A 20,634-nucleotide genomic window follows, 5' to 3' on the forward strand; every position below is an offset into this window, starting at 1 on the left:
ACAAAAGTAAAACGGCATTGCCACAGGAAGATAAGAACCTGAGGAAACTAGAACAGTTTCTCCCGAACCTAGCTAATGATCCTTGTTAAGGATGCTGATTTGCCCCATGTTTTATGCTGGACGATGCAAAACAAACCATGTGCACAAAAGCACTAATTGCTTCATTTATTCTTCCATTTTGCCAGGGGACCAGCAGAGCTCATTTAGCCTCAGAATGGAAAATTACATGTTGGAGAGAAAACAGCCACACCAAAGGAATGACAATGCAATTCGAGTTCTGCTTGTTCACATATTTTATTTATCCAGTGAAGGAAAGGGAAAAAAAAAAAAAAAAAGGCAGACTTTGAAGGTGGCACAGATTCTGAGAGGATACCAAGGTCATGTGTTCCATTTCCCTCAGGCTAGTTTAAATCCACAGATTAAATAAAAGTGTAAAGGGATGAGATGAATATTTTACTGGAGAAGAAAATGTCTTCTTTGAGAAAGAAAACCCTCTTTAAGGTTAATATCTACTCAGGGGTTTCTTATTGGAGGATGGCTTACTTTTGTTTTTATAAAAATATGACTGTATTGTATAAACTGCTGGAGTTGGATATTTAGAAGTAGGTGGCATCGAGGCTGCTGATTTGGTGACTTTCTGGGAGTCCAGGTCTGGAAGAATCCCACTGTGGTGAGAGCCACAAGAACACTGTAAACATCCTTGGTCATGGACACACAATGATGCATGGCAAAAACGGAATCTCAGACATCACAGACCAGGATGCCTGTTCTATAGGTGGGGAAACTGAGGCTTGGGAGGTTAAATGCTTTCCCCAAGATCACACAGATAGTAATAGGAACTCAAATTTCTTGGCTTCTAATTCAGTGCGTTTGTACACTGCATAAATAGATTCTCCTAATATTAATTTATTTCCCAAGATTCTAAAGTTGGCAATTTGAACTCTTTAAGTGGGAAAACACTACAGAAAACAGCAAAAGACTTATGGAGAATTCTGATACGTTTGTGTCTGATTTCAAGAACCTCATGTTAAGTTAGAGTTAAAAGACCAAAGTTTGGGTCAAAATCAGGGAACTTGATTTTTCTGTGAACACACGACAATATCTTATATGTAGTGAGACAAGGAATGGAAGGCAGCACCACACAGGAAAGATTAGAAAAACCAATACTAGAAAGTAAAACGGACCACGTCAGCCATTGGTAGGCTGGTCTAAACTGTTCAGCGCTTTCCAAGAACACGGAAAATGACACAAAGTCACACTGTATGAGAGGGGAGTTCCAGAGAGTTCCTGGTGGGCACCCAGCAGCACCTCTTTAAGCAGCCGGGTGCATGTGCCCAGGCTGACCCATGGCATCAACGGTTCCCAGGGCCACTGAACGGAATGAATGTGAGCTCACACACCACACTGCCCACAGCCCAGCACGGCCCTGGGGCAGGTCAACACCAAATCTGTATCATTTCCCAAACTGGCCTGCTCCCTTGTAACACTGGGCATAAATTACAGAGGGGAGGACCGGGCTGGAAAATGTTTCAGGTTGCCGCTATGGGTTGGACATTTTGAACCCTGGACAAAGTGACTGGTATCTTTGTTTCTCCCGGGCCTGGAGCTCTTGTAATGGGCTGGGTGTGGGCCTTGATGTCTGCGATTCGCTCTTTAAACTTTTGCTGAAGGAATTTCTCTTCTTTGGAGTAGCTTTTTGCGAACACCGACATCAGCAGGCACCCTGCCATGGACGTGCCCCCGATGCAGAAGAGCACGGCGCCCACTAGCTTGCACATGTCAAGGGCTCCATTAAACTGGACAGCGTGTGTGTCCACCATCACGAAATTGGCCTCACCAAAGGCTTCGATTTTGGGGGGCACAAGAAAGCCCACTGCCAGGACAGTCAATCCGAGAATCACGAAGACTGTGCCCAAGATGAGTCCAACCTAGCGAAAGACAGTGAAATAAGACAGAGTAAACCTGGTACTTCAGGTCTCCAGGGCAGGACTGGCCTTGTTTTCTGAGAGAAGAGACTTTCCCCAGTCACTTCTAATTTGTATGAGAAGCCTGCATAATTTTGTAGTTAAAAAAGAAGGTGAAGGAGGACTTTTCTGATTTTGATGCCAACCAGGAACTGCAGCACTGCCTTGATATTTCCTTTGAGCTTCCTGTTTGTCCAATGCTTTGCAATCAACAGCGCCCCCTTTGGCTTACTTTGTCTTGTTTGGTCTTGAGCAAGAGAAAAGCAGCCCGGATACCCAGGAGCTGGCCTTACTCTATCCACTAGGCTTTGATGTTCTTAGAAGCTGGCCTGGGGCCCCCATTGATACCATGCTGTTTTGTGGGCACAATCAATCTTGCAGAACCTCAACATCAGACAGGCTCATTCTGCACCCATGATGAAGTGTGACAAACCAAGGCCACTTCATAATTTTGTCTAAGCGCAGACAAAAACAAGGTCATTGTGCAAACCACAAGATTCTGCGCACCTCCCACCCCACCCAGTATAAATGACTGGTGCTTCTTTACAGTTACAGTCTTAGTCTCACTCTAGTCCGCTCTCTGTATAGATAGGATTTATTAAGATACCCAATCATAGGATCATTCCTGATAATCCAGAGTGAACTCTGGCTCCTGTAGACTTTCCAAACCCCTGCAATCCCAAGTCACCCAACTAAAGCCCACATCCTATAATACATCCTTTCTTACACTCTCTTACTGAAATGCCCAGGAGCCCCTATGGTGTCATTCTGTCTCACTGTGATGAGTAATATACTCAACTTGTTCAACATAGAGGTGATTTCGGCAGGTGGCCATCGACAGTCTGTGTAACTACTCACCCCTTCCCCAAGCAAGTGAAGAAGGAACCATCATTACAGTTTATAGGCAAGGAAATGTAGCCTCGTGGAGGGTAGGTCACTGCCCCAAAGATAGACAACTGGCAAGTAGCAGAGGATGGGCTAGAAGCCACAGATCTGACCTCCAGGCCAGTGCTCTTTCTCTTCTAACATGTAGCTGTTTGGGCTTTACTTGTGCAGATGTTGAGAAATGTTAAGAGCAGCAGATGGAGATGAAACTGCATTAGCTCAAGTTCTAATAAAATGTAACCCACTGAAAATGGAAAGTAATATACCATTTGGCAGTTTAAGCTTGGAGGTTTGGAATTAACAGACTCAGCCTTGGATTCTAGCACTGGCAACTAGTACTTGAATCATAGAAGGAAAGTTACTTAAATACTCTCGTTAATTTTCCCATTTATAAAATGATAAATGATAATAGTACCTACCTCATAAAGCTGTGAGGACAAAACGAGAGCACTCAACCCTGTGCCTGCCTAAGTCATACATTGTAATAAGTAGATATTATTATTATTATTTGGAAATGTGCCTCTTGTAAAATTATGCTGCATTGGCAAGAGCATTGCAACAGTCACTCAGTACTTGGAATAAAGAACAGCTAATACAGCTTATTTTTTAAACACATTTTTCATTTCCTCCTGTTCCTAATTGCTTTTAGTTAAAATAACAAGGTTGGAAAAATAACCAAATGTATAACACCATTTAATCTTGAACATCTAAAGTATATTTATCTATTTATTTACTATGTTTCAGGGTAATACACTTTATTAGATACTTCTTTAGTAGAGGGTTTGGATAATAGAAAACATTTGCAAATCCATCACTCTAACAAAGGCGGGAAGAGAGCTCATATTATTGAGCATCGATTATGACCTAGGCACTGTGCTTTCCACTTAATCCTCACCAGCATCTTAGGAGATGTAGATATTTTTATCCCCATTTCACCTATAAGAAACTGAGGTTTATTGGATCGAAGAAACATAGTTCAAAGTCCACTCTTTAAGCACGTGGTCTCTAACCCAGGTCTGCATGACTTCTAAGCCCCACTCCCCACTTTCATTCTCCCATGATACTTCACCGATTACTATTTTGTACATTACCTCTATAATTTAAAAAAAATTACAATAAAGTTTTAGTCACCATATACGAACAAATTTCCATTATGTAATAGTGTAAAGAAACTGAAAAACCAACAAAAAGAGTCAGTATAATGTCTTCTGGAAAAAAAAAGAAAAAGAAAAACTATTATACATAAGATATAAGTACTGCAGAAAAAATTGGGTTGTAAAATCACACTTTGGATGACTTTGTACATGTTTTGAAGAATGGTGTCAAATTCACCTTCAAAGACTAACCGTTATAATATTTAAAAGATGACTCACGTTGGAATATTCTGAATGCACAAACTAAATTAACTTAAATATCCATGGTGACATGCTTCATATGTCACTAAATTACCTCCCTCCTCAAGAACTGGTACAGATTCTCAAAAATTGAGGGCAGCAAAAATGTATCCATCTTCGTTTCTAAGGTTCTTAAGAGCAAGGGAGGCCAGGGTGCTCCATCTTCTATTTCTGTCTTTCTCTCCGCAGCAGTCAGTCCAGCCTGTGTCCAATATATATTCCTGACTGACTAACTTAAACCACCAGACTGCTGAATCCGGAGCCAGGTGATTGATTCTCAGAGCAGTCTGTTCCTCAGTTGAGCAGTGCTTTATAGGTTAAAATCCACTCTTGGAATATCACTCAGAAGCTAAAAGGCAAACCCTGCCTTGCAGATGGCAGAACTCCTGCTCATTTCAAGAACTGGAAAGTGGCTGGCCTCCCCAAGCCTTCTCCCTATTCCCTGTTAAATCAGAGGATCAGAGAGAGGCCCGCCATCTGTGGAGGGGAGCATGACATAGTGAATAGTATGTAATGCCCAGGATTCTGAGGGTGCCATCAATGCAAGTCTAATGAGGATCTCCAAAAGATGTGCCCAGAGAGGGACTCCAAACCTGTTCAAACATGTCAGGGAGAGCGTGGGATGGTAGGCATGAAGGAAAAATGCTGGGAATACTTCCCTGAGTGTAGTAGTGGTGAGGAGGGATGCTGGGATATATCAGCTTAATCCTGGTACCATCTTGGAGTACTGAATGGAATAAAAATTTTGGGAGTGATGCCATATGGTATCATAAACTTTGGACACAGCTCTAAGTTGAAGTGGTCCCAGGTCTAAGAGAAAAGGGGTTCTATTAAATAGAGTTTAAGAAATGCAACACAGAGGTTTTTTAAAAGGTTCTAAGAGAGCAAACCAGCTCTGTTTGGAGCCATGCAAAGAGTTGCAATGCTGCTGGGTGAGGGGCTTCCCAGAGTAGCCTGGTGGTGTGGGATGTTAGATCAGCACCAGTAGGGAGAGAGAAGGGCCTCTCCAGGTGATGAAAAGCAAACTTTAAAGACAGCAGCAAGAGCAGTTTTTGTGCTGTGACTTCTGATGACTCTCTTGCCTGTGCGAAGGAAGGGTGAAAACCCAGTCCCTGCTGTTGGAAAGGAGGATTGGACAGAGGGGAGAGCTTGGATTCCAGAAATTCTGCTTCTGGGGACCACAAGCCAGAAGCTGCTGTTTTTTGACCAGCATCCCCTTCGTGGTCTGTCTGTGAGCTGATGAGATCTGAAAATGCAGTTCACTCCAATAAGCGGAGCTGGCAGCAGGAGCAACACAGCTGTTCTGGCAGAGAGGAGGTGGTAATGACTGGTGGAGGCAAGAACCAGCATGGCAGGGAAGAGCTGCGTGTGGGGGGAGATTGCTGGATGGAGCTAAATGGGAAAGAAGCCTTCTGGGTTAGAGGTAAAATTCAGAAGAAGCGCAGCAAGAGTGAAGACTGGCTTTTCTTCTTCTCCATCAGCCCTGAGGGCTGCTGCCCACCGCTCCTTAGCAGGACCTGAGCTCAGAGTGCTGTCACCTGCCAGAGTGTTGGCAGATTCTAACTCGTCTGTCCTGACCCTCTTGCCTGATCTGCTTGTAGGGACACTGAGCTTTGCAAAGCAGTGACCAGTGCCGGGCTGGGATCAGGTCCTTCCACATATGCGTCACCTGGTACAGTCTCCACAGCCCTCCTTCACCTGGGTAGCAGGATCCCGCATTTGCTCCGCTGCCTTACAGAGGCTCTGTCCCTCCAGCCTGTCAGCACGTTCAATCGCTTCCATCTTCAAAACCTATTCTAGAGCCCTGTGTCCTCCACTAGCTACTGCTTGAACTCATTCCTACCCTTGGTAGCCAAGCCTAGTCCTCCACCATTTCACTGAAGCCCCTCTCTCTGAGGTCACTGATGACCTCCTAATTGTCAAATCCAATTTTTCTTTTCTTCATTTGCATATTCTGCAGTCATTGATTTTAAGTACTTAGGCTTTCTTAAAACCCTCACCAATGGTTATCGCTGACACAACTCTCTTCCACTTCTGTCTTTAACAACTCACTCTTAACCTGCTTTGCCAGACACTCTTAAATTATTGGTGTCCCCCAGGGTTCCAGCCCTGACTCACATCTCTTACTCAATATGTTCTCTCTATGGTTTAATTTGTGGCCGCAGTTTCAATTCGCATCTATATACCAGTGACTTCCAAATGTCCAACTCCAGCCTAGATTTCTCTCCTGGGCTGTAGCCCCACATTTATGACAGCCAATGGGAGGATCTACACAAAAATGTCCCAAAGGCTCTGCAAAACCCAAATATTCAAAATGGTGTTCCTTTCTTCTTTCCTTCCCAGTTTTTCTGCATTCCTGCCACCTGCCCATTCACTGAGTCCTTCCTCACATTCGTAGTCAATGGATAATTAAATCTTATTGATTCTGTCTCGTAGAATTCTCTTGTCTCTCCATCACTACAGCTACTCTAATGGTAACAGAGCATTATTAACTCTTGCCCAGATCACTGCAACAGCATTCTGATGGTCTCCATGGCTAGTCTCATCCTTTGTCCATTTTTCAAGTGTTATCTGAGAAATTTTTTTAAAAAAAATAATACCACATGGTTTCTCCTCTTAAGGGACTTCCTTATTCATTTCTAGAATAAAACCATCTCCTTAATATCTAGCAAGACTTTGAAGAGAAATCCAAGATGTAAGTTTAAACTCTGACTTAGCTTAAGGGGGAAACTGGAGAGATTGGGACAGGTAGGAGGAGGGTTTTGAGAGAAAAGAGAGGTACCAGCATCATTTTCACTTTTAGTAAGTCTGTGGAGGAAGCGGTCTTGCCTTGTACCTGCCCGTTGCTATTTAACACCATTTGGGAGATTTCTGATATTGGTTGAGGGAAAGGTAAGGAGGAGGGTAACCCTGGGGTGAGGAAAGAACGACTGGGGTAAGAAGACTGCTCCCATTAGTTCATACCTGCAGTACTTCAGCTGTCTGCTGCACCGTCAAGTAGCAACAGTCTTAGTCAAGGTCAAGTGCAAGGGTGAGAAAGAAGAACTCCACCACAGCCTGTTAGGCCCTTGGGCAGAGGCAGTGGGTGGCAGGGGGTAGGTGGGACTGTGTCACATAGATTTTTGCAGATGGCAGCAGTTGCAGGTAAATTAGCAGTGGCGGAGGCCACCATGCAGTAATCCAGAAGCTGTGAGGCACAGAGAATGTGTATAATACTGTATATGTGTGTGTGTGTGTGTGTGTGTGTGTGTGTGTGTGTGTGTGTGTGTGTAGGGGCTGTTTACACCTGATTGTGAGACAACCTTCCCAAGCCTAGCTTTATTATCTTACCTACTCACTGTACTCAATCAAGCAGGAAGGTTCTGGAGAAATTTCTGCTTCACAGCCTTGCTGAGTCTCTGTGATCTGGCTCTTGTATGGCTCTTGTATACATTACCGTGTTCATCTCTTGGCCTTTGTCCTCCACACCTAACTCTTACCCCAGCCACAGTGAACTGTTGGCATCTCCTGAGCATGCCATCTTCTCTCATGACACAGCTTCTGCGATGCTCTTCTTTCTATAGTGCTTTTCTGTTCCTGTGAACTCTTCTGTGGAGTCACCTCCTCCCCAGGCTGCATCAGGTCTGTCCAGTAAGTACTGCAACAACTGGCACGGTGGATTGTAACAAACTCTGTACACATCTGCCTTCCTTATTTGACTGAACTCCGTCAGGTGAAGAACAGTGTTGTGTTCACAACTGAATCCCGGAGCCCACCACAGAGGTTTGTGCACAGTGGACATATAAACATGTGTAGGAAGAACAGCATTGTGAGAGCGAGGTTACATCGGTCCATGTGGTAGAGCAAAGTTTCTGGCTCAGGCCCATTTGATTCCAATCCCTGCTCTCATTAAGCCCCTCCTTGCTGCCCACTGCTAAGGAGCTGGCTCACCGGCAGAGTCCTCCTGAGGCTCTGTGAGCGTGGCCCACAGTGAGAGACCCACATGGCCTCAGCAATGCTATAGTGGAAGAGAGGGAAGGGGGAGCCCACATCTTGAACCACTTACAAGATGCAGATTGAAATGAAAGAAAAAACATTAAAAAAGTATCATAATAGAAACACGTGCATAATCAGTGCTTCTCTCTGTGTTGATTCAAAGCACTTCATATGCTCGCTGGCATGAGTTCCCTTATATTCCCTAGGAGGAAACCCAAGAATGGTTGGTTTATTCCCTTGGTAGGGGTGAGGTCTCTAAGACAGTGAATTCTTTGGTTTTTCAAGTTGACTGTAGGCTTCTGAGTGCCCAGTCTAGTGTTTTATGGTTAGGATGTAAATCTAAGATTTGGATTTTGCTGGAATATATTCTCTGTGAGGCCATGGACTTTTGCCTGGTTTTATTCTCTGAAGTAGGTCCAGCACAACAGGGAACAAATACTTTTGGATCTTGTTTGCGTTAAACAGAAGAGAGAAAATACTGAAATCTGAATTCTAGGCTTGGTAATTTACTGAGAGTTCTTTATTGTAAATCCGTACCCATGTATTATTTGATGGAGTTATAGCTTCACAACTCATATCACTACTAGTGCTTTGGAACCACTAGCATTTGCAGTATTCTGTATGTCAGTGGCATTTTAGGCTCTTGGCACAATAGACCTGTGAGGCAAATATTTGTTTTTTTGACATATAGAGAAGCAACCACCCACTTGCCTGGGTAAATACAAGATGTGCCAAGCTTGGCTATGTATTTCATTGGTCCAGGCCAGTACGGAGTCATCAGAGGTGACACTTGTAGAGAATAAGAAGGCTGGCTTGACCAATTCTAATACAGAGTGCCTGACACTAGTAAGATTTTGAATCAACACAGGTCTTGGGTAATCCATAGTAACAATCACATTACCAATATTTTATTTATTAACTAGATTTCCAGTTTTATTTCTGTTTCAGAACTCAGTGTTCCATATGACATCTGGTACTAGGAGCTAATATATTAAGTGCTTATTGAGTGCCTACCAGACATTGTTCTAAGCTCTTTGCATCTATTATCTTATTTAATTCTCACAACTTATGTGGTAGGTACTATAAGTATCACCATTAGAGGCTCATTTAAGGTCAGTTAAATTACCCAAAGTTACAGAGCTGAGATTTGAACCCATGTAATCTGAGGCCAGAGTCCGTGCTCATAATCATCACTATGTTACATTGCCTCTTGTTAAACTCTATTGCCAGTACATTGTAAATTTGTGTCAGTATCAATGTCAAAGTTTCTGGGATCTTTCGGGAGAAAGTTGGGGATGATCAGAAACCTCCAAAACACAGAATATTAGACCTGGAGGGAATCCGAGGCATCATCTAAAGCTGTGCCTTCTCAGTAGCCCTTCCTACATCCTTGTCCTTTTTTTGATTTCTAAATGTTGGAACATTCGATGTCTTCTCTCTTATGTCTATACTCTCTTCCTAGGTGATCTTGTCTAGTCTGGTATCTTATATACACTGTATGTATCAGCGACTCCCAATTCATGAGCTGAAGTATATTTAAATTGCTACTAGAGATCTCCACTTGCATGTTTAATAGGCACCTCCAATGTAGCAATGCCAAAATCCAACTCTTGACTCCCCACCCATCCCACTGCTCTCCTGGTGTTCTCCATCCCAGTGAATTATAGCATCATCCACTAAAGAGCTCAGGCTGCGAGTCTCTAAGTCATGCTTGACTCTTCTTTCTTTCGTTTCTAATATGCCAACATGTCCTGACAGCTTGGCCTTCAAACTTTGTGCTAAATCTGACTACTTCTTGCCATCTCCATTAACACCACTGTAATCTAAGCCACCATTATTCTTGCCTGGATACTTTAACAGCCTCTTAAATAATCTAGCTGCTTCTATCCTTGCCTTCCTATAATTTATTTTCTGTACTGTAGCCAGAATGATCTTGTTAAAATACTGGTCGGGTCATGTCACTCATCTGCTTGAAATGTTCAGGTGGCTTCCCATGGATCTCAAGGTAAAAGCCAAAGTCCTCACTGTCACCTACAAGGCTCCGCACACATCATCTGTGTCCTGTTACTTTTCTGAATCCATCACCTGTTCTTTCCCCTCTCTCATTCCTCTCCAACCAGATTGGATCTCTTGCTATTTTTCAAACACACCAGTGTTCCCATTTCAGAGCTTTTGGACTTGCTATTTTCCCAGCCTACAGTGACCTTCAGCCAGGTAATTTTATGGTTTACTCCCTGGTATTTGTTCAAAGGTCATCTCCTCTGACAGGCTTTCTGTGATCACCATAACTAAATACCAGTTCTCCATCCTTCCCTATCCTCTTATTCTGATTTATTTCTCTTCATAGCACTTGCCACTACCATTCTGTTGTGTGGTTTATTTGTTTATGGTCTGTTTCCCACGATAGATTGTAGGTTCCCTGAGGGCAAGGGACTTTTTCTTCTCCCATTTACCACTTTAGTTTCTGGTACTTTGCAACTTCTTGGCACAGAGTAGGTGCTCACTAATTATATGCTGAATGAGTGAACTTATTGTCTAGTGAGGCTCCTTCCACTTGAGGAAGATGAAGCTCATAAAGCCTCATGACCACATATCCAGGAGAGGCAGAGCTGGCAGACTGACCACTGTATTATGTCTCAGTATTAACTCTCTCTAGTATCCAACTGTTTCTTCTAATAATTATTGTAATTTGTCAAATGATACTTACCAAACCTTAAGGGAGGCTGAAAGCATGTTTTGCCTTTGGATGGCTGTCATAGTTGGTGAATTTAGTGGCACGTTAATAACAATAGCAAAAATAATAATTAATGTTGGCAATTATATCTATTTATGTTTAACCTGCAAATCAACAATTGTGCTGTGTGTAGAGGCTTTCTTCAGCCCAAGGGTTATAGTCTCCTTTCCTAAGGAAGAAAACTGAACTTAGTAACACTGAGAGGGATGCACACACAGAGTCCCAGACTTCTCAGTTCTCTATAGCTGAGTTATTTCCCGTATCAAATGACTTCTCCACTTCCTGAGTTAAACACATGCTCTTTACTTACCTTCCAGAATACTGAGCTCCACCTGTTAGGTGATCTCTGGATCTGGAAATCATCCTCATACTCCCAGATCGAGGTGGTACAGTCCTCATAAAACTGGTGCAGGTAGGACCGGACTCCATAGCGCTGGTACCCGCCCTCGGTAGCAGCCTGTGCCTGCTTGGAGCCACAGACGTTGCTGCAAGAACTCATCCTTCCCAGCTGGAATGACAGCACCCACAGGCATCAACCACATGAGCTCTGGCCTCAGGATCAAAAGGCAAATTAAAGGTAAGAACCAGGCTGAATAATGTCAGCCTGTTTGAACAATGCTCTTTTCTGGCAAGAAAAGACACGTTTAAAGACCTGCCTTTTTAACCCAAGCTGCTCTTCTCTACTGAATGCAAAATTATCCCAAACACTCAATGACTAGAACTGGTTCTCCATAAATGAAACAAGACATAACAGCACAGCTCACTTAGATGATGCAAAAATTTAAGCAGGAAGCACATGAGAAATGGCAACAAAGAAGCTGAGATTTTCAGTGTCTTGACAAGAAATCTTTAATCTCTTAGAATCCAGTAGTCTTTACACTTCCATGTTAAAGGATTAGGAAGGCACTCTCACTTGGTACAGATGGAATTTGTCCTGGCCTGTCCTCTTCAATGCTTAACCATGTTCCCTTGTGGAAACTACATGGTGTTACGTAGCTATTTGAAATTTTGCCTTCGGATCTCATGTATCTTGCTCTAACAATTGTCAAGTTGTACAGAAGCTTTATTAAAAAGTTGCTTAATGCTTTATCACAAATGGCTTGGCCAATAACTGATACCTCACTGACTCTAACTCCAGATATTTCAGGCATTATTTGTGGATACATCTGTCCACGTGGGATGCTAGAGCATAATGCAGAAGGTAAACCTGCCTTTTACTATTTCCCATTAAGTGTCTACTATAAATAAAAAATTCAGAGAATTGTTTAATGAAACTAAGCTCTGGGTGGGTTGTTTGGGACTCTGCCTTCTTCAGATGGAAATTTCAACTTGATCTGATCTAATTTGACCTTAGAGGCATGTGGTTAATAATTCATGGTTAAAAAAAAGGAATTACTGAAGGACAGAAATTTTGGTGAGTAAGAGAATTCTCAGTTATTCTGTTTGTTCTTTGGTTTTTTGATCTCCATATAAGCAGATAAATAGGTAGCTAGAAATATGAAATACTTTTTTAGATTGTTCAATTATCCTCTAGATGGTTTTCCCTGGGTGGACATAGTTTTAAACTCTAGACAGTTTTCCCTGTCTCAACATGACAAAGCAAGGAACAATATAGAAGGAGAATAATTTTCTCACTGACCCAGGTTCTCAGGACCTGTGCTATAATCCAGGCAATAAGAAGACATATTAAATGTGTTCAATTACTTGCCAAGAAACCAAGTAGTAATGTTCACCTACAAGAAAAACTTAATGTAAAATTCTAGCAGGGGTTCCCATGTGGCCACTTAATTTGGTTGTATAGAATCATGGGGCTAAAGTCAAAGTTGAACCCAGGGACTCACTGTCCCATGGCCACAAAGTGAACCCTTAAGAATATCTTGTAAATGTGTGCCCTCAGCCATAAGTGGGTTTTGGTTAGAACATGTGGTCAAATTCAGGAAAATGTGGCCCTGACCTTAGAAAAAATGATGCAAACAGGTATAACTGATGGTGACTGATAACCTCATCTTTTAAAGTGTTGGTCAGTGTTACATTTAGTGCCTACCTCCTAGTGACTTCTTCCTGTCTCAGGTCCAGCTACCATCTAAAGAAATCACCCAGGAGGAGAGATCAGGAAAGGAAATTTATTTTTGTTTTTTTGCTTTTTAACATTTCAGAAGGATATTATTTCATAAAAAAATCAAGATTTCAGAAGGGACTTTGCCTGATTAGAGCTGCAATGTCTGATGGACCAAATTCTTTTGTTAACCTAGTTTTCATATTTTAAATGCTAGGATGATCTCTTCAGTACCTTTTATTTAATGCTTACACAAAGAAGATGATTAATAAGGGGCCATTACTAGTGATATTCAAGTAGAATAATTTTAAAGGCACTTTCTTTTAAGACATTCTAATAAACTTTCAGTCAAGGGGAAATGGGATTAGTATTACTAAGTCTGCTTTGTCACTGAAGAAACTGAGGCAAAGAAAAATCATCTGCTAAAGTTTATATCATGAGTCAGGGAGCAGATGAAAGATGACAATACAGTAAACAGGAGTATAGATTGAATCATATTTGCATAATCAGAACCAACTCATACAAATATATATGTTCAGGTTTTCAATAAAGCATTGGAGACTTTAACATGAAAAAAGGACAAAAATAGATATGATAGGAATAAAAACAATCCCTCATAGCAACAGTAAGAGTTATCTTCCTTAGATGCTAAAATCATTCTTTCTCAGGATTTAGCTTTGGTGCAGAGCAGGACCTTGTGACATATTGTAGTCATTCCCTGCACTGCTTGTTTCCAGCACACTAGGTTAAATGTTTCTGCGTTATAGGATGAGACTCAGTAGTCCAACTTGGTTAAACACAATATAGGTAAAATCATAAAAGAGATAGAAAATGTCATAAAACAAATGCTTTTGAGCCTGAGTGATAGATGGCTCTACTCTAAGTCAGAATGGATTTTTAGTGATGTTAGATACATTCCAGAAGAGAAATCCCAACAAATCTTATTCTCCCCTCCAGGCGTACAAAGTACAAGAACACGGCCTGCGCTGTGATAACCACACCGAGCAGAGAATGGGCTCTAATGCTAGTTCTTGATCTGCAGCTTACTGGTTTTGACATCTCAGGTAAGCTCGGTAACCTCTCTGGGCTATGGTTGCATCATCCTTAAAATAAGATGGCTTGACCAGATAACCTCTAATTCCTTCTAGACATAGATTTTTCAAGAGTCTTTGGTCATGAATTTACAGAATGAGTCGATTATTTTTGTTTGATAAAGAACTGGGTTTAGGGATTTCCCATCTCCTCCCATGCTCTCAATGATTGATTGTCAGATTGCTTTATTATAGTGTGCATGAAGCTTTAGTTTAAAAGAGTATATAACCTACTAGTTAGGTTAGTTACTTGGTATTCAGTAGACTGAATGGTTGTGTATTGTTTATTTGTTCAATAAGTTATTTTAGTATAGTGTATGTTGCCTAAAATAGTAGTCCCTGGGGGGTCTTAGAGGTTTCATACATCTTTCCAAACATATAATATGTTGGAATTCACTGTTAGAGGAGACGGATCACGTGGTAGAACATGTATTTTAAAATATAACATTTTAGAGTAGAAATTTTGCACTTGCAAAAACTCAAGAGAGTTACATTCCTCATAGGTAACTTTTTGTCCCAATATAGAAAATGTTACAGTTATTTGGAATCTACCTGGTTGATTGACACCTCCAGTATCATAAAGAGGATACATGAGGTCATTTCATAAAGTCACCTTAAAAGCTGGGCAATGAGTATATGATACACCAGGGTTGAGAAGAAAGGGAAGGTATGTGCAAAGGCGTTTCAGCTTGCCTCAGCATTTATTTAATGAGTAAGGTTTCATGAGAATTGTGGTGTTTGTGTTTCAATAGGTGTAGTAGTGGCAGCAAAAACAGTAATGTTAAATCTATGGCTGCTGTTAGTGATGGATCCTGAAGGGGCTCCTTTCTTGAGAGAAAGACTTAACATCCTAGGAAGCACATGCATAGGGGGAGGTGAGTGAAAATATTCTCCAGTATTGTATTTAAATGAGTCCTTGTGAGTTTTCATTTTATAAACACTCTGGTGGAGCCTGTTGCATCTTCACTGCCAGCATGGCCATCGTGATGGAGCACAAACAGCATAAGTGTCTGGTTACTTGGTCATCTATGAAGGGGGAATTGTTTTCATTTTTTCCTGAACGACCTTATGGGTGCTGATAAGTGAGGATCCATCCATGGTTTTCTTCTTTTTATTATTTGTTTATGGTATCTATCTCAACCGCGTGCACAGTTATACATTAAATGGATATTCAAACCCCCAAACTCTTCTAAGAGGCTTTCTACATGAGCATAATCAATATCAGCCCTCTATCACTCTCTATCCCCTTGTCTAGATTTGTTCCCCTTCATAGAACTTGTTATTACCTGATCCTCTGTTATGTGGTTTATTTGATGGTCTGATAGAACTTGTACATGACAAACTGTAAACTTCACCAGGGCAAGGACATTTTCTGTCCTGTTTACCACTTTGAAATTTCTTGGCACAGAGTTTCAGATGGGTTGGTGTGGATGATGGCCTGAGTGGTCCTTGATTTCTCATTCCTCCCTTCCTTCAGTGTTTTTAAACCACTGGTTATATGCCAGATTACGTGAGACGGTGCTTACAAAGATGAGTGGGACACACATTTTGCTCTCAGTTAACTCTTGGGTTAGAAGAAGAAACACTTCTGAAGCAGTAAGTGCAACAAAATGGGCACCAAAACGGGGTATTTGCAGCAGGAAGAAGTATAAATGCTGAGAATCCCTTGAATGATTATTCAGCAACAAACCCATGTGTGTGTTACCATGATCTATATGTGTACTACTACACTAAAGTATCAGTTTGTTGGAAATTTGAATTTCAGTCTAATAGAAGCAGTTACTCTTTATTTTACTTGAAAAATGTTCATAGCCATGATGAGTGTTTTCCCATGGCTCTATGTGTGAGTCAGTTGTGAAGCCAGGCACAGGCCCTGTTCTGTTTATTCTCTCTGAAAGATCACTCAAGTTTTCATACTGCGCTTTTCTCTCCCATAAAATCATTCTGAGATAATGAGAGTGAAGTTCCCAGTAGAGACACTTTTCCACAGGGCCAGTGCTGCAAGGTATAGGCGCATAGCTGATTTAGACCATTTATCCAACACTACACCAAAAGGTCAATTCGCTTAAAAGAATCAGTTAGACTCAAGAGTGGATGCAGGAAGGCATGAAAGCCTGCTAACAGCTTTTTCATATTTAAATTAGGCATTCTGGAATTATATAAGCATAACCTTAAAACCTGAAAATGTATTTCTACCAGTGAACCATTTCAGAGATATTTTATTGTCCTGGAATAGTGGTAGAGATTGTGGCTCTGCACTGTGAATTTTTATTTCCTCTAAGTCAGTGGCTATGCAGCCACTTTTATAATTTTTAAAAAAGGGGGTAATGATACGCAGTTATCTTATTACTTTGCCCCTTTGAGATGTACTTTTAAGTAAGGTAAAATAAAGTCCAAAACCGCAATGAGAAGAGAAAAAGAACCCATATTCTCTTTAAACCTCTTCTTTATCGATGTGCAGACCAGAAGGTGCTTATGAATTTACATGTGACAAAGTTTGAGTCTTACCTTTGAAATCCTCCTCTTCCTCTTCTTGTTGTTTACTCTTTGACCTTTCCTTTTAATGGCTCATTCTTCAAACCTATTTAAGAACAAAAATCTCTGCAGAATGTGATCCAGATAAAAGTCTAAACTTCATAAGTCATTTTTATAACTTGTAAAGAATCATTTAATATTGACAAAAACATTGACAAAGGACTTCCTGTTCAAGAGCAAAGATAGTTTTTTCTTTTTTACAAAAGTATAACATATTTTATAACTTTTTAATGGGCTCTCATGAGAGTTTAGACAATATAAATGAAAAGGGCTATGTAAACTATAACACATTATATAAATATATTCTCATTTTGATATAATTCTATTCCATGTAGTCAATAATACCAACTAGACTGACCAATTTGTGTTTTACAAATTGTAAAGAAAAAGATGACTTGCTTCCCAGATACTCCAGACTTGATCTCTTTGGTGCCTATCCCATTATAGTGTAAAATAAATTAATCTTATAGCTATTGTATTTTATGATCCATTTACATGCATTTTAGACTTACTAAGGCTCTTTGGATGATTTACTCATTAGGTTGATTTTTACTCCTATATCCATTTTCTTCCTATCACGATCATGTTACTTTCCATCTGCCTAAGAAAAGCAGGTGCCCATGCAAGATTTAATTAAAAAGCCATTGCTAGCTATAGAGCTGTTGGTTTCCTACATTACTGTAGTCATGTGAAATAAAATAACTGGGGCTATATTTTTCAAGAGGCATTAAGAATTCTTTCTGATGAACAGTTCCCCATTCATATGCAGGAGAATCTCAAAGACTTGAGGTGTGTACACCTGGTTGAGCCCTGAAAAACTGTTTTCAGTATTTTCCAGGTTCAGTCTGTATGTACCATGGCCAAGCCAGCCTTCTTCAAGACTCATTTATTTGTCCTGAATTTTTATTTTGTGGGTGGTATGTGAGCAGATTTGGACAAAGAAGCAAATTATATTAGGATTCTGGGTCTGGATAAGTAAAAGAAAACAAGTCTGTCTGTCTGTCTCTCATCTGTGCCTGTCTCTCTCATTAAATGTCCCTTCTTTTTATCTGTCACCTTCCCCCTTTTCTTTGAGGGAACTGACTCCACACATGCCCTTCACTAAAGGCTGGCTTAGTCTGGAGCCAAAGGAGCTCTTCAAGGTGCTGAAAACATTTCTGCTACAGAGCCAGGAACCAATTAAGTAAACATAAGCTGTTCAACTCCAGCTCTGTTTTCTTTGAGGTCATCAGCTTTGGTAGGACCCCCACCCAAGCCCCCTTTCTAACAACACAAAGAAGTAGGTGCTGAGATCATATCAAAAACTCAGACGTCTTTAGATACGGCAGAGGAGTGGGGAAGGCAAGGAGGGGGTAAATTCAGCCTGGAAAAGAAATCAAATCAGTTTTGCAAACTCCAAATACATACATATTTACTCTTATCTAATATTACAACTTTTCTTGTCTCACAGGAAAGAAACTCCTGAGTTTTCCCTGTATACCTCCCAAATTCTTACATAACACAAATCACAAACCGCCAAAGCATGGAGTTAGCTACTCCTAATTTGTACGTGTTCGTGGATTTTAATACGCATGGGTTTTGTAGAGATTTGTGTCCATATAATAAACGTGAACGAGTTAGGGGTGTGGTGTGTGTGTGTGTGTGTGTGTGTGTGTGTGTGTGTGTGTGACTGAGAGAGACAGAGAGAGAGAGAAAATATGAATATTTGTGCGTGTGGAGAGAGGAAGGAAAGAAAAAGGAGCGGGAGAAGGACTCATCGAGCCTAGAAAACCTCACCCCTGGGCTCCGCAAGGCTTTACCTGCCCCCTGCGATCCCCTGACCCGTGGAGCAAATGCAGCCAGCTAGCCGCAGATCTCTCGCTGGGGTCCCATCGCCTCCGCCGCCGCCGCCGCCGCCGCCGCCGCCGCCGCCGCCGCCGCTGCTCCAGCCTAGCTGAGCTCAACCTGTGCGTGATTGACAGCTGGGCATCCCGCGTGCCCGCGCATCCGAGGCCCGCGCAGCCGCCGCCGCCGAAGGGGCCGGGTCGGCGCTGCGCGGACGTGAGGCGAGTGGGCGGGGCCCGGATTGGCCAGTCCCGCTTCCGGCGCCCCGAGTCTGGTGGTCCGCACAGGAGGGTGGCCGGCCTTCTGGGAGGCTGGTTACTTTGCTCTTCGGAAGCTCCGCGGGGACGGGCATCTTCTCTGCCTTCTGCCATGTCCAGTTTTCTTCTCCTGCCCAGCACAGTATCTGGCCGTAGCAGCCTCCATACACGTATTTTGTAGATGGATGGAGAAGGCAGACGGACCTGCTGTTTCTTCCACACCCCCCACCCCGGCCCCCCATTTGTAAAGGCTTATCCGGACCCTGTTTTTTTGTCCTTGACGAGACCCGAGGTGAGGAACTTCGGCTGGTAGAGCGGTGCCCGACTGAAAGAACCTTTTCACTTCTGTCAGCGTTGGGCACTTTCAGTGTCTCCCCTCACCCCCGATCCCAAGGTCATTTAGACTTACATGGGTGATATGGAAGAATGATGGAGAAAATGAATTAAATGATGATATTCAGGAAAAACACACAAATGCACGAAGGCAAGAACATACTAGAAAATTACCTGTGAACACCTCAGAAAAATGTGTGTAGGTGTGGGCAGGTTAGCATTTAAATACAACGACCCCTGCTTCAGGAGACTTTCTGCAGACCCCTGGTAAGTGGCATAATGCTGAAAATGATTACTAAAATAATTAATATTTGCACAATCATTCTACACATAATAACATCCAATATTTACGTGGTGTTTACTATGTCCCAGGCGTTGCTTTCAGTATTGTACATATATATATTCATTATATGCATATTAAAATCATTAAATCCTCACATCAGCCCTATGTGTGGGGGTTATTCTTTATTATTCTAATTTTACAAATGAGGGGGCTGAGGCATTGAGAGAAGTGACCTGCCCCCATGGTGATACAGGCTCACAATCGCTCGTCACGGGTCACACAGCTGCTAAATGGTGGAGGGGCACTGGAATCTACAAGGTTATCTCCTGGAGAGGATTTAGGGTATAAGTGATATTTTGCTTAAAAATACTAAGAAACAACTCTGTTTTTATTAAACAGTGGATATATCAAAGCAAATGTCGAGCAAATGCTTTGAGGAGAACCAAAAGATGGCTGTGTTTTCCATGTTCCTCTGGTTTGCAACTCATGTCCCAGTTTCAACACCACTTAAGCCTGTAGGTGCCACTTATTTCTTTCTCCCTTCCCAGTCTTCATGAAAGTGCATCTTTCAGGAGTTTTGACATGTGGCTTGTTAGCTTGCTTTTTTTCCATATTCAGTGTGTGGATCTGGTGAAGGTTTATTTATTCTTAGGTTGTGACATGGCTACTGTGTTTTCCTATCCTTGAAAGTCCAAAAGAATCAGCACATGTGGAAAAATTCAGGGGCTCAGAGTTGTACATCTATCAGAGGTTAGTCTTTGGGAAGGGCGTGGCTGACTTCTTTTTAGTTTCTGCTAAGTGTGATGGTCTCTTTTGACAATGCACGAAGAATCTATCATCCATTAATCCAGAGAGTTAGTCTAAATAGGGCTTGGAATCAGACAGACGTGGGTTTAATCCTGGCTTCTACAACCTCCTGCTGTTTAACCTGGTTAACTTGCGTCACCACAGTAGGCCCCGTTTTCTCCATCTAAAAAATGGTTATAGTAATAGCTACTTCATATGGTAGTTATGAGAATTAAATAAAATTATATTTATAAAGCATTTATCACAATGCTTGGTTCTTAGAAATTACTCAATAAATGATAGCCATGGTGGTGATGATGATGATGATGTGATGATGATGATGTTGATGATTTAGTTAAACCTTTTGGGAGCCTATGAATATTTTCAGCTTGGAGTCTCAAGCCTTCTAAGTTTCCTAGGCACTATCCACTTGCTTCATCTCCTTTTACCAGATCTGTTTCCAACCTGTGGCATCTCTGGCCTTTCTGTAAGTTTCTGATGAAGTAACACAGGGATG

General features: G+C 41.8%; 1 protein-coding gene across 1 annotated transcript; it reads right to left on the reverse strand.

The window, feature by feature from the left end:
- Positions 1-275: 275 nt before the first annotated feature.
- Positions 276-18,540, reverse strand: NRSN1 (neurensin 1). The gene is made up of 4 exons (XM_032650013.1): positions 18,434-18,540; positions 16,608-16,680; positions 11,263-11,460; positions 276-1,928 (listed from the first exon to the last, which is right to left on the reverse strand). Exons 3-4 carry the CDS (start codon positions 11,449-11,451, stop codon positions 1,530-1,532), a joined length of 588 nt encoding a protein of 195 aa, XP_032505904.1. The 5' UTR covers positions 11,452-11,460; positions 16,608-16,680; positions 18,434-18,540; the 3' UTR covers positions 276-1,529.
- Positions 18,541-20,634: the final 2,094 nt, after the last annotated feature.

Source organism: Phocoena sinus, chromosome 11, assembly GCF_008692025.1.
Source record: "Phocoena sinus isolate mPhoSin1 chromosome 11, mPhoSin1.pri, whole genome shotgun sequence".
Lineage (NCBI taxonomy): Eukaryota > Metazoa > Chordata > Mammalia > Artiodactyla > Phocoenidae > Phocoena > Phocoena sinus.